This window comes from Mya arenaria, chromosome 5, assembly GCF_026914265.1.
Source record: "Mya arenaria isolate MELC-2E11 chromosome 5, ASM2691426v1".
In the NCBI taxonomy this organism is placed as follows: domain Eukaryota; kingdom Metazoa; phylum Mollusca; class Bivalvia; order Myida; family Myidae; genus Mya; species Mya arenaria.
Window position 1 is genome coordinate 72,239,457 of NC_069126.1, and position 14,962 is coordinate 72,254,418.

A 14,962-nucleotide genomic window follows, 5' to 3' on the forward strand; every position below is an offset into this window, starting at 1 on the left:
CCTCAGTTGGATAAAAAGTATTATTAAAACAATCAGTGGTTCATGCTAATAAGTTTATTCAATATATGGTTCATTTAACAAAGTTTAAATACCTTGAGGACTTAAGTTGAATATTTTGTTGAAGTCTGGATTTATTCCGTTGGAAACCGTTAGAAGATATGTTGAAAAATCTTCCTCTTCAATATCATTGATAGTAAATATTGTAGAAACACCGGCATTGTCGACGGTGTATTTGTCACTGTTGTGAACTTGAGAATACGTTGTCCCATTCCATTTGTGCCATACACATCCCTCTTTGTTCGGAACAGGATATGCCACCACATCAAACGAAAACGTTACATTGCCACCAGTAACCCCTGTGACATTGCTTTCTCGTTGACCTCCTGATGCTCTTGGTGAACCTTGGAAAAATGTATTTCGTTAGGATTATTAATGTGCTTAAAAATAATAAAACACTTAAGTCCTTTCTTGTACTTAATATTAAACGCTATTTTATAAATGTATCGATAAGTTCACACACAAAAAAATCCTACACATAACGTCACATTAAAATCAACGTTTGCTTTTATGTGTTTAATTTTGTTTTAATGAGAATCATAATTCAACAATTGGTGTAAACTTTGGGTTTCTTACATCGAACATAAACGTTTATTTCTTTCCTTGGTGCTGTTTTAATCTCTGTGTAATTGTTATACCCAAGACAATAGTAACTTGCTGTATCAAGACAGCCAGCTTGTTGAACATCAAAAGCGAGATGAAGAAACCCGTCGTTCCTTTTTAGAATAGCGTTGTGCTGTAGCCTGTCCGATCTTCCAAATATAATGGTGGAGTTTGGGTTACTGTCAACTTCACAGAAGAAGTTAAGAGTTGTATTCTCATCCAAAGTTATATTATTCGCGTCGGGATGACTGGTTAAACCAAAGTAGGACACAGAAGTTTTGTCTGCAAAACACAAACACACATACATATTATTGTTATAAAAAGTGTATAATCAATAAAATTTGGTAAGTATTGCCATTTTGTATATTATTTAAAAGTATGGTTTTACAGGTTGTATCATTCTGTTTCACAAATGATAGTAAGATATACTGTTAAACTTTTCACAGTAAAACAGATATCATGTACTATACAGAAAACTAAAAAAAATATTATTGTACTCGAAACATGTTACATTTCATTTTTTGCTTTATCAAAATGTATTCAAACTCGGAGCAAGGCTTGATTGTCACAAATGCAACACACATATAATGATAACTAAACACCTAAAGGATCAAGTTTTTCGGCTGCTTTAGATCATAATTTGTTTGAGGTATGTTAAACAGACGGACTACGACGAATAATACTTTTTGACCTTCTCACCCAATTCTCGTTCTAATGTAAGCTTATAATAGAAAAACTTACACCATACGTTAATCTGGAAATTTCCAGTATCCTCTCCAATGATTTCATTCTTTTGTCCCGTTGGCTGCATGATGTTACGAACTGTGCATCTGTACATACCAGCATCGCCTCTCTTCAGTGATGGAATGATATGTGTTTGTCCGGTCCAGGTAATCCGGTCGTTTAACCGATAAATTACGACTGTTGTTTCTGTTGGGTTACCTGGCTCGTATTCACATTTCAGAGTGAAATGTTCACCTTCCAGGGCGTTAAGCCGGAAAAGCTGATGCAACCGTGGCGAATCTAGCATGTAAACATGAAGTTATTCCTCAAGGATTATATGTTAAAGAAAAAGGTCCATCAGATAGTGAAAATATTTAATGTTTAATTCGAATATTTGAAAGATCATTCGAGTATAATTCAAACGCGGGGCTGAAAATAACATTTAAGGCAGCGAAACATATTATAACAGCAGCGTTGCCAGCAGCATTGGCATCGCTTGTTTCGTGAACGGGATATTAATTTCATCGCAATCAATAAACACCATAAGCTCGGTTTTTGAAACCTCAATAATATTACCAACATACAGGTTAATTGGAATACGATAGTTATTTAAATGGTAAATATTCATCGCAGGATCGCGTATGGGTGTGAATCTAACGGCAATGACCTGCTTTAAGAAAATATCAGGTGTACTGATAACCTAATGCAACATATATCACTTAGATTGTCGTTAAATTCACGTCACACACCGCAATTGCAATTTAGTTGAAATATAATGTTTGATTGTTTAATTTATTAATTGTTTGTAATTAGATCATAAAGCGTATCAAAAGGGTGTACTACATTTGTCATGTACCTGTATTTTGTGGTATACTAAGGAGTTGATAGTGTGCTTTTGCGAAAAAATACCAATATAATGACACCTTATATATAACCAGATATTTTCCTTTTTTGTAATGATCTGTATTTAAAAAGAAACGGATTTTATCATATCATTTATTTGAAATAGAACAGTACACATTGTCCCCAATGTTTACTGTTGAACAAAAATAACACAAAATTAACTTGTTTTATGCAATTATTGGGTTTGGGTTTTTTAACACTCGCATATGCTTCGTTTGGTTGAATCATGATGAAATAAATGATAAAATGATGATTGACTGAAAATGACTATTTCATATTAAACATGGATCATCTCGGGTGATTTATACTCCAGATTGTGAGTTTAATATCTAAGTCTGGAGATCTCGACCTTGTTGATAAATTCAATAACACTTTTAGAAATATTGATGATATTGTTAGTTTGCATAATCCGGTATTTACAGATAATATTAAATCGATATACCCTTCACAATTGCACTTAAGAAATATAGTACATTCAGTTTGAAAGCATCCTATTTAGATGCAGCTCGAAGTAAGAGTAGACATATTGAATATCCATCTGTATGATAAACGTGATGATTTTAATTTTAAAATAATTAATTACCCTTCTTTAGAAAGAGATAGACCTAGTTCACCATATTATGGTGTTTTTATTGCACAGTTGATAAGATTCGCAAGAATATGTACAAAATGTCAAATTTTCAGCTCACGCAGTAAACTTATGAAGGAAAAACTTCTAAAACAGGGTTTCAGATATCATAAATAAAGAAAATCTTTCTCGGAATGTGTTAATGGTCATTATAATATTATATCAGTACAATAGTAGTCTTAAATCTCTGATTGCTAAAAGTATTGATCATTACATAACTAACTTTCAGTACTTTGATTTTATGAAAATTTGCCGATTCCTGTTTCTAAAACCGTTTTTGACTTGCTAGGAAGGTTCCAGCGTGCCGTTTTCAAATTATAATTCAAACTGTGTTTTCTTAGACTTTTTACCGTGACCTTAACCTTTAACCTATTGACAATCTAAAACAAACCATAAAAATCAAGTGCAACATACCGCGAACAAGTCAAACCTTTTTGAAGATATACAATTCCCCGCAGAACAAAATTAATGGGAATCTAAAATTAACTTTTGGTGACCATGTTTATGAGTAACACCTTTGATTTGAAACGCGGACCATAATTTTCAATATATCAAAACATTAATGCCTTAAACCTTCATTTAAAGTTTCAGATGATTGTTTTTCCCGTCCTGCTTCTGGAATGATCAATCTTTGATCGCAAGAAAATACAAAATACCAAGAAGCCTGTTTTCCGAAATTGTTTTTGTTTTTGTATAGTTTTTTTGTACAAATAGAACATAAATTTTATTTTTTCTTTAAATCTTCGACGTTTTCTCCTAATGATAATATTTGAAAACGGCGATATCAATCACATTTGCACGCGCTCATTTATTCATTCTAAATACTGTTGTTTTTTTTTAATGGAGAGAGTAATATTAATATTAATACGTATTAATATTAAAGTGTTTCTGATATCTATTTAATGTGGCAACAATGTGCATAAGCGGGATGTGTTCCGATAAGATTTGAAGAACCTATCTTAGATTCTATCCTCAAATATCTATGTAAATTCATATTAACTTCACAATTACAATTAAGCTGTTAAAAATCTTGAATGCTCTCTGCAAAACTACTCATACAATTATAAAACGAGCGCTGCAGTTATTGTTTTTTAGAGACATAACTGGCCCTATATTTAGGCCGGAGTTATCAGCCTTGCTTTAAATATGGGTTTTGTATCTAGCAAGCATCATATTTAAAAGCCAATGCCACCACAAAAAGCGACACTAAGTCTGTCACAATTCCTCTAATTTCCTTCTTCGTACAAGCAAAGTACTGAAAATCCCATATATTTCTGTACAGAAACTTACATAGTACATTAATGGTGACGTCAGATGATACCTCTGTTGTAACTGGAGTTTTGCTGGTATCCGAAGGTGTCATCGTTGTTGTAACGGTACATTTGTAACTGCCTCCATCCTGAATTCTGATTCCGTCGGTCCAGCTTAAAACCGAGTTGGAACTAACAACGACACTTCCTTTTGTCCATGTGAAATCGTTTGTAGATGGATTAGGTTTTCCAAAACTGTGACACGTCACCGTCTGAGCACTGTCTTTAATTATGCTAATCGCGATGCCCACTTGTGTACCGTCCACTTTGAATTCTGGTGTTGAAGGGGGATCTGTGACGAAATATAGTTGTAAATACACAAATTTAATAATCAATAGGTTGTAAATAAAATGATTTTGAGGAAATAACAACTGGTTTTTATTCTCTTAAAAGGTCAAGCTGATATTGAAACCCGTGTGTTTGTTTTGGTCTGAAAGGCATTTTTAAATAAACATTTATAATCCATATTCAAATATTCATATACTACACTGAGAACATACACAACTATTAATTGTACCAAGATAAAAGCATCACTGTACAAATAATATCTGCACTTTTAAATCATAGGGAAAGGCCGTGATATGTATATTAATAAATAATGTGTGAAGCGTTTTCTGATTTATCACGCTTTTTTTCCGAGTAATGTTTCGGTTGATAGATATGTTCGAAAACATACCTAAGGGTCAGAAACAAACCAAGGAAGGCTAAATAAATCTTTTTGATAAAATATTACATAGGAAGGAGAGAAAAGTTTAGATATTCTAATGTATAAACTAGTATAATCAGGGACAAACTAATGCTACTGTCGAGTACAGTTCACGCAAGTTGTGTTTGTACTTTTATATGCCATGCATATATTTTTCTGCAGTTCTAACAGGCTGTAAACAATTGAAAGTGTCAGGGATTTTGACTTTGTAAGCGCCACAATAATACCATGGCATTGCATTGTCATGTTTTATTTTTGCTTAACCGACATTTTGACACGGACGAATAACTTGTTGTAGAAAACAAATACCTTCGCATTAAGGTTGCTTGGCCTTAGATGTCCAGCTCAAAGTTAAGTTAAACACATCAGTAACTCTACACGCACGTCATTCAGTTATACTTACACATAATATTGACGTCCAATGTAGCCTGTTGCAACGGTCCCGCCTCATGCGTGGCAGTGCACGTACACGTGTTGTCTTGGTTACGCCGCGCTGTGAACTGTACAGTACGACTGACTGAACCGCCGTTAATGTTAGGGTTTGTCTCGATGCCGTTGTAACAGCTCCACGTAAGGCTTGCAAGAGGATTTCCCCCAGTACTCCTACATGTCAGCCGTTCGGTGCTATTCTCTATCATGTGGTAGTCCGTTATTGTGTTGAAGTCGTCAATCACTGGAGGATTAGGTGGAGGATCTTCAATAGAATAGTTATTTGTATGTTATCTGGTATTGGATATAACACATTACAAATAAACTGACTTTTGCCGTGTACAATTTTCAGACGTTTATTGTGCTCAGTGCATTTAAAAAAGTTTTACCTGATTATAATGTTAACAACTGAGGTATATCTACATATGATGTTTATACATTATTTTATCTGAATTTGAATCATTTATGTCAGCTACTAAGGGCAAACGAGAAATAAAACTGCAACACAGCATTCAATGGAACAATGTTAACCCACATCTGTTTACTTATTAAGATAACAATATTAAAACAAATAAATCAAATAACTTGCAAATATCTCATTTTGACAACCGGTCTTTTGTCAGACGATATATAATGTCATCTTAAAATACTTGGCAGAATATCGATGAACTGTAAATTGTATTGTCAATTTAAAATTAATTAAAATTGGAATGAAAAAAGATTTTCAGTAAACGAAGATTTGCTTTTTTACGATTTTGATTTGCTTGTCTTGTATGTTGAAATTTTGAAGATATATTGTAATGCTATAAGTCACTGCACATAATGTAATAATATAATTAATATAATATAAATAATCACAGTCTTAACATATCATTTCTTTTCCATGTTTTATTTTTCATATCATTCTGTTAATAGTTGAGTTTATAAATTAACTGATTGTACTGATCATCTTTGATTTTCATATCGAAATATAACCACCACAGAATATAAATAGGGTCCCAATTGAAGGCATCTTTGAATGGAGGAAGCTATTTGAAGTTATGTTAAACGTCATTTTGGGTGAGAATGCAAATATCTAAATCAGATGTTGCTCACATATCATAAGTATTCTTTTTTTCAAATTGTTGTTTTATACAACATTTGTCCGTGTACTATACACAAAGCATTGAAAATAAACCAAGTTGCGACGATTATCAACACATATGCATTATGTAATATGTGTTTAAAGTTTGTTCTTGCCAGTCACTGAGACTGTGTACAAATTCTTGTCGTCATCTGCTTAAAGTAAAAGCAATGTCAATACAGAATTTAAATTCAGCCCAAACTTAGTTTAGTTTAGTTCAAAACATTTCTTATATCAATAGGAGGTTACCTTCGACCGGTTCGGTTGTGCAAATTGGTATCATATCATGATATGCGTAACTCGTTGAAAAGTAAATAGCGAGCAGGACATGCTGTTTTAATTATAATTTAACCAAATACTATTTTTTTTTTCTATAGATGATTATTCAATAAAAAGCTTACATCTTACGTCTAGAAGCTTCGTTCCTGACAGTTTCCACTGAGAGTTGATATTACTTGCCGCGCAGCAAATCCAGAGATTATTATCCGAACTGGTTGCTGTGAATAACAGTGAACTTTCCACCTGTATAAGACCGTTGCTTTCACACGGTGATCTGGATATGGAAGTTATTATTCGCATGCCATTCCTGGTACAGCTGCTACTAGAGGTCTTATACCACTCCACCGTTGGTTGTGGAAGACCCCCAGATGTACGACACGTGAATTTCTTCGATGAGCCCGCGTTGACAGCGACATTTGCCTCTGTCGGTGATGTCAAAACTACTGTTGATATTGACACTAAAATTGATTATAATTATTTTTACAAAACTTACGTTAACAGTAAAACGTAAAAGTATTCACACGTAAATATATGGAGTTTGTATGGACATTATCATCAATAAATTAGTGAATGTTCATTTGTTTCAAATTGAAGTAACCTGTGTTAATATGTAATTCTCAATCAGTAAAAACACATTTTGCCATCAGCCGATGTCCATTCATTTAAACATTGTTCAAATGCACCCAACTGAAGCGTGTTGTTACAGTTGACGATGTGTCTAGTCCAACAGTAATATGTTTTCGCACAACCCGGACTAGGTCCGGCTGTAATCATCTGATATGCGCCCCTTCCTGAGACTTAAAGTATATATCTCGTCAAAATGGGGTAAGAGGGTACAGAAGAACACTTCAAAGAAAAACCTTGGTTATTTGAAGTATTTTATTAGATAATAAATGTTCATTGTTTGATTTTGCCTTATCTTCCCATTGATGTTGTTAATAACCACCCAAGTCGTAAATGCAATGGACAAACCTGGATACATAAAATAGAAACAATTATTTCGAACGACCTAAGTTTATACGTCTATATATCAAAACAGCAACATATTTGTCAAAATTTGCAATGTTTGCCAACCACTAAATAGCACTTATTCATCAAAAACCTACTACGAAGATTTTGAGTTCTTACTTGAAAAAGAGTGGACAGAAGAACTTACGGAAGTCCATTTGGAGACGGTGAAGATGATTTGGTATTTTATGCGTAATGAAAGTACGTCGGTTGGAAGAACTGATTGTGGTGCATTAGGAGAATGCGTCAGTCTTCCCTTACGTATTGACCATGATCTCGGCAGTTAACTCAGAACTACTATCTCTTTATTTTGGTTACGAAATGTTGTCGCTATATTATTCAGCTCGCACCAGGTACCAGCTGAATGTGTTATTTAAGGCTATGCCTGGTATTTGATTTAAAACTGCAACTGACTTCTATAACTATTCTTCTATTATCATATAAAATATACTGACGCTGGATAAAAACTTAATTTAGACGAGGAATCGAACACTATTGCCGGTTCCGAATGCACAAATCATTCGCTAAACCTTATGATTAAGTTCACACATTTCCATTCGGCAGGTGTTATTTTTGTCGGATATTGTAAAAATTGCAATGACAAATGAAAGGGAATTTGGAAGGGTGTGAAGAACCGATTATCACCGTTAACTTTAACCGCTAATAATTGTTAAGGGCATTTGCGAAGATACTTGTGAAAAGTTAATGACGATAATTTATTTATATTCTTAAGTTTTTTGTTTAAAAAAAGTTGTTTATTTTGTAAAAATAAACTTTGCTATTTATTTATTTATTTTATTCGTTTATCTGTTACATTTTCACATTTAGTTTACGACAGCTTTTGAACGTATGATAAACAACAAACCGAATAAAAGTCATTTTTGGACGGTACTGCCAAAGCCGTTCCTAGGTCCCATGCTACTTTTCGATAGGCATGCATCAATTGGTCCTCGGCTTTATACCTCAAACAGAAGCATCTAGGAACTAGTGATTAACGGAAGTGCACGAACAAACAATACAATGAAGATCTTCCTACGCGAAAGTATAACAATTTTCTTAAACACGATCTTACTTCATGAGTCAATACATTTACTTTTATTACATTTTAAGAACGTATCAAGCTAAAGTTATTCGTTAGGTTCAAACTGAATTCTAATCAACTTATATGCTATTTCTATGAAGTGTAAACAGATGAATGAATGTACAACGTTCCATTTATCTTTCAATACATCCATCAGACCTGTCAATCAAACAAATTGACCAATGCGAAAGCTGCAATTAATTCACCGCGTCCCATCCGCAATGTTTACCCACAACCGAAGCAGCGATATCTACACAACAGGACAAAAAATGTACCTATAAACTTATTCGTTAAAAAGGTTCAAAGATGCGCACGGGGGACATGTAATGCGGATGAAAGGTATCGTGAAAGACTCAATGAAGGCCAATTTATACGGTTTGCCGACCCCGAAATTCGACATTGAGAAGTGTAAACACTGTGGACGACCACACGAGCAACTAAATCTAAACAGGATAATCCAGAGAAAGCTGTCTGCTAGAAGTTTAGTATATAAGTATTTAGTATATAAAAATGTGATTGTATCATATACAGATCACAAAATACAATTATTCAGATTATAATTGATAATTGATTTTCGTCTGTATTGTTTACGTTGATGTGTTCTAAATATTGGCCTCCTGTATAAACATGATCATGCTACTAAGTTGAAACCTCAAACATTTTCAGATTATGTATGGATCCAGTTTAAACTAATATTTAAAAAAAAATCTCTGTCATCTCCGGAAAGTTTCGGTGGCTATATATTTAGAATGGAATTTTAAAACCGAATTAGTTTGTAATTGATTATTTTATTACAATGATTTGATATCAGTTGATGACTTATATTTGCAGATAAAAGTGTATCCTCTTGCAGCAGGGAATAAGCAACAAGTAAATATGACGAAATTTTAATGATGAATATTAGTTTTGACCATGACCTCTGACTCTATGACCTCAAAATCCATAGCTGTCATCAACTGGTAACTCTCAACCTAAATGTCAAGTTTAAGGGTCATGGTTGAAGGCATTGTCATCACACAGACAAACTCTTTGCTCCCAAGGTCAATGTGACTTTGCCCTTTGACCCCTATTCAAAAGGGGTCATTTAACAGGTCAGGCCCAACCCCCAAGTCAAGTTTGAGGGCCATAGGTGCAGGCCTTGTCGAGTTGTCACTCGAACAACATTTTCGCATTTAAGGTCACTGTTACCTTAACCAGATAACCCCTTAAAATCAATAGTGGTCATCTTCTGGTAAGGCCCAGCCTCCATGTCAAGTTTGATGAACAAAGGTCTAGGCATTGTTCAGTTATCACTCGGACAAGCTTTAAAATCCTTTTACCATTAAGGTCACTGCGACCTTGACCTTTGACCCGATGACCCCTAAAACCAATAGGGGTCATTTACAGGTCAGGCTAAACCTACATGTCAAGTTTGATGACAATAGGTCCAGGGATTTTCGAATTATCACTCGGACCATCTTTGGTCTACCGACGGACCGACCGACCGACCTACCGACAGACCGACCGACATGTGCAAAGCAATATACCACTCTACTTCGAAGGGGGCATAATTAATGGTGCTGTTATTACTTTCTTTCAGCAGTTATCTAACTGTTGGTCATTATTTTAGATCCTGCACACGCTGTCTTTTCGAAGCTTTCCAGAAGACGTCAACTCAGCAAAGGACTGACTTCAACGTCTATGTATATAGAGAGTAATGTTATTGCCATTTTAACGCAAATTAATTTGCATACGCTTTGGATGGCCTGTCCATCTGTATTCATCTGTTCTGCAACAAATCTGCAAATATAGTCGTGCTATAAAAAAACATAGAAAGTAGGTTAAATAGGGTGTCTCAACCGACTGCGAAATTACTACAGTAAATGTAAACACATTGGATTTGCGTTTACTGTTTTAATTGCAAATGCTTAAATGCTTAAATGCATAACGTTGTGTTGTTGTTTCACTATGTTACAGCCCTACTTTTAGAAATATAGCAGGTTAAGTTAAGTCTTATTTAAAATATTATCATAAGAATATGATCACAACTTTCTCTTATAATTTTATCAATAAGTTTGTTGATTCCATGTCCAGTCTTATTAATTTGAAAATATTCATCGTAGCATTCGCAAGTTAAAAGAGGTTAACTGTTTCGAATAGGGGTCATGTTCAATTTGACCAGTTGGAAATTATCCGTGGGAGGCATTTTTAAGCTGTATTCTCACAGAGTTGAACAACTATTTCCCCAATATTTTGTTAAAGAATGATCCAATTATTTTTAAACATCTGTAAACCAGCTATACCAGGCTGCTGACAAATGATCAGATCACAATCGTTTTCATATTTACGTTTGAAATAAGATGTTTTAAAGCTAAAAACTAATGCTTTAAGAAAAACGACATTTTTGTCAATTTTTACAAACAATTGACATCTGCTATATTTCTGACTAATCGTATTGGAATGAATTTAAGACAATGCATTAATACCAAAATCAGTTTATTTTGAGACAAGAACTATTTTTTCATCAACACTGTCAATGTGTGAGAGTGCAGCTTTAACATTAAAATTTGATTCAAAACATTTGTAATATTCAAGCTGATCTCGATAAATTAGAGCTTGCAGCTCAAGAAAGCGGTTTGAAAATGTCCCGGTATAAATTTATTCATACGGTCAAGAGGCCATCTTAGTAACACCTATGGCTGCAAGAAGCGGGTAACCAACTCCATGGACATAAAAGCTTATCCTTATACACTTGTATAATTTGTTATGAACCAGGCAGCCGAATAGGTCTGGCGCTTGGAACAGGGTACTGTAACATTCCTAACTTTTTTACCTAATAATTAGGAACAAAGTTGTGTCTAGAATTTAAAGAAAATATCAATCAAATAAAAAGACAGCCAAAATAAACAGAAAGACACAGTCCACGTTTGCACATATTGTTCTGGTGTTCTTGTCTGATTGTGTCGAATTGCTGATTAAAATGCCCTATGTTGATGTCGAGTTTTTAATTGATCACAAACAAAAACATTTTGAACTACCCATTTTGGTTGATAAGTGGTTTATTTAGTACCTTGATAATACGATAACGAAATACTAATTAAATACCGACAATGCCACTATTCACTGAAACAAATGGTCACCAAGACAGCAATGCGCCAGCCTGATTAACATGCAATGTTAACACCGTATTATGTCTTCTTTATAAATGCATAACAATATCACCCCAAGTATTATTAAAATGCTCTTCATACAAAACCTATGTACATAATTTTGTATTCTTATAGTTATTGTATTCATATTTTATTGTGTTTCTGAACAGTAAATGTAAATTACACAGGTAAGTTCAATGCATTTTCTTGTCTTCTTTTATGCAGGGTGAAGCTCAGCTCATAATGACAAGGTATGCAATGAGAATTTGACCGCTATGCTTCATGTAGTAGATAGTGAAATGTGAGCGCGAGATACATTTACTGATGACGTGCATAATTGATGTCGTTGCAAACACCTACAAAATATGCATACAGGTTATTTAAATTTTAGAATAGCCAGCCCAAAATCATCCTAAACACAATTTCTCTCAACATTGACAGAGCTTCGTTATTGTATCTGTTATATCCATCAGTTTGTCACTGCCAGGTCATACTTTAAACATCAACCACCATTGCAGTTTCAAAAACTAGTCAATTATTCCAATTCAACTTAAAATTAATAAACGTTTAGATGAACTATCTCAAATTTGCCCATGTTCAAAATAAAACAGATTTCAACTTATAATTATGTACAAATAAGGTTTAAGGCTTTAATTTAATAATAGCGCATGTAACCATTTGCATAGAATCTGCCCCCCCCCCCCTGCAAAAGAGACCGAGAGAGCATCGATGTTATTTACTTCAATCTATTGGAGGATCGCATGTTGGAGTTTCAGTTAGCTAAGACTGAGTCTAAAGACTTTTAAGAATCACAGTCTCTTCCATGGATGCCTAGAAATAATTTTTAAATACAAATAATTTGAATAACAACTACTTATACTCAAAACAGTCTGTTTTGTCAACTTTTAGAAAACATATTCCAAAGATTCTCCAGTTATGAAAATGCTTTTGGACAAACATTTCGGTAGTTTAGTTTACAGTCCAAAACTCAAGAAATAAATGGGATTTTCCCAAACAAAGAACACTACTTTAAATAAATGATACTTTACATCAATAACATTATTTCTACGAACTAAAAATATTTATCATTATTATGAAATTTCTTAGTACAAATCGCTGTAAGAATACTTGACGTTGTTTGTTCACCTTGTTTCACTGCTGGAATGCATTGATTTTTATGTGAAATACATAGATTATTGACATTATGTAACATTTTCACCCTGTGCTTCCTTCTACAATGTTATTGTGTTTTCATGTGTATCATGCATATTTAATTCTTTGCACATTATTAAACCACTTATGATTAATCCACTCATGATTTAGTGTCGATCTCATTTCATGTTATTTTTTTGTCCAATACAAATGGTACCTGTATTAAAATATTGTGATGATGGGTGTAATTTCCAGTCCTTCATATTAAGTGATAATTGTCAGCTGCATCTTTTCACCAAGAATTGCAATACCTTAATTTCTTAGCAAGACACCGACACAAACTTTGCCTCATATGTTATAATATGTATTATTGCTTTATGTGGTTGCTGTCAGAACAGGCACTAATATTCGTCAGTACAGATTTTTTGATAATGTCATGTTTTAAATAAATATTGTATTAGAGACTGCTCAATTGCAGTGGTAAAATATTTTTAATCTTCCATAAAAATAATCCTGTGATAAATCCTTGATATTGCATCAATAATTCCCCCCAAGTTTTACATTGTCTTAAAAGCACTTCTGACTTTTCAAGAACAAATTACTAAAAATAGTTGGTATTTTCAGTTTAACTTTTTTTAAACGAGAAAATGAAACGACAAGTGTTTTTGTCCAAATGGTGCTCATTTGCATACTGACAGAGACGAATTGGTTACTTAATAACTTAAGTACACCTCTTCCCAGAGAAGTGGTCTGAGGGATAGAGTGTATCCCCTCATCAAAAAGGGTGATCTTAACCATGCTAGTAATTATAGAGGGATAACACTGTTAACTACCTTCGAAATCGAACTATATACAGCATACATTGATTTTACTAAAGCCTTTAATTATGTTGTGAGAAACATCATGTGGTATAATCTTATAAAGTTAGAAGTTAGAGGCAAAATGTTAGATATTATAAAATCTATGTTTACAAGTTTTAAATCACGTATTAAATGTGATAATGTTATGAGTGAATACTTTGATAGCGTTCCTGGTGTACGTCAAAGGAAATCTGTATCTCCTTCCTTATTTTCAATGTATTTAAATTATATTGAAGAGTACTTTATTACAAATGATTTTAGTTAGCGTTGATGTTGGTGTTCTTAAGTTGTTCGTGTTATTGTATGATGATGATTAGGGTTATAAATTTTAGAAAATTACTGCGATAGATGGAAGTTAAGTGTAACTTCTGTGAAAAACAAATGTTTCATTTTTTTAAAAAGGAGGAAGATTGGGGAAAAAAAACTTTTGTATAATGGTCAAGAGTTGGAAAAAGTGAATAAATTAACTTATAGTGGTATTGGTTTTACACCTGAAGGGTCATTTTCTTCCACGTGTAATACAATATCTGGACAAGCTCTTAAAGCGATTTCCAAACAGAAGAAATGTTTAAATAAATACCCTACATTGATAATTAAGCACAGATTAGATCTGTTTGATAGTTACCTTTCCGATTTTAGCGATGGTTCAAAAGTATGGGGATTACAAAATAGTATACAATTAGAAAGAGTACACCTGTTTTTGTAAGGATTTATTATGTGTTAGAACACTGCTTCGAAGAGATTTGTATATGGAGTGTTAGGTAGAACAACATTGTTAGCTTAACGTTCTCAAGTGTTATAAAATATAAGATGAACATTGTGCAAATTGAGACTTTAAGATATGTGAGAATAGTGTATGATCAAATGTATTATGATTAAGATGATAATCCAAATTTCAAATCATGGATGATTTTTATCCAATCATTAGGCTTTAATCATGTGCGGATGTACCAATGGTGTTGGAGATGTTAA

At 33.5% G+C, this 14,962-nt stretch overlaps 1 protein-coding gene across 2 annotated transcripts in view; it reads right to left on the reverse strand.

Annotated features, from left to right (window-relative positions):
• Positions 1-14,962, reverse strand: part of LOC128234164 (hemicentin-1-like) — a 45,444-nt gene that overhangs the window by 11,921 nt on the left and 18,561 nt on the right. For both annotated transcript variants that reach the window (XM_052948201.1, XM_052948202.1), the window contains exons 3-8: positions 6,884-7,219; positions 5,334-5,624; positions 4,205-4,516; positions 1,402-1,683; positions 634-942; positions 93-401 (exon numbers count right to left, since the gene is read on the reverse strand). In XM_052948201.1, the coding sequence (XP_052804161.1) occupies positions 93-401; positions 634-942; positions 1,402-1,683; positions 4,205-4,516; positions 5,334-5,624; positions 6,884-7,219 (1,839 nt within the window). The remainder of the gene's footprint in view (positions 1-92; positions 402-633; positions 943-1,401; positions 1,684-4,204; positions 4,517-5,333; positions 5,625-6,883; positions 7,220-14,962) is intronic.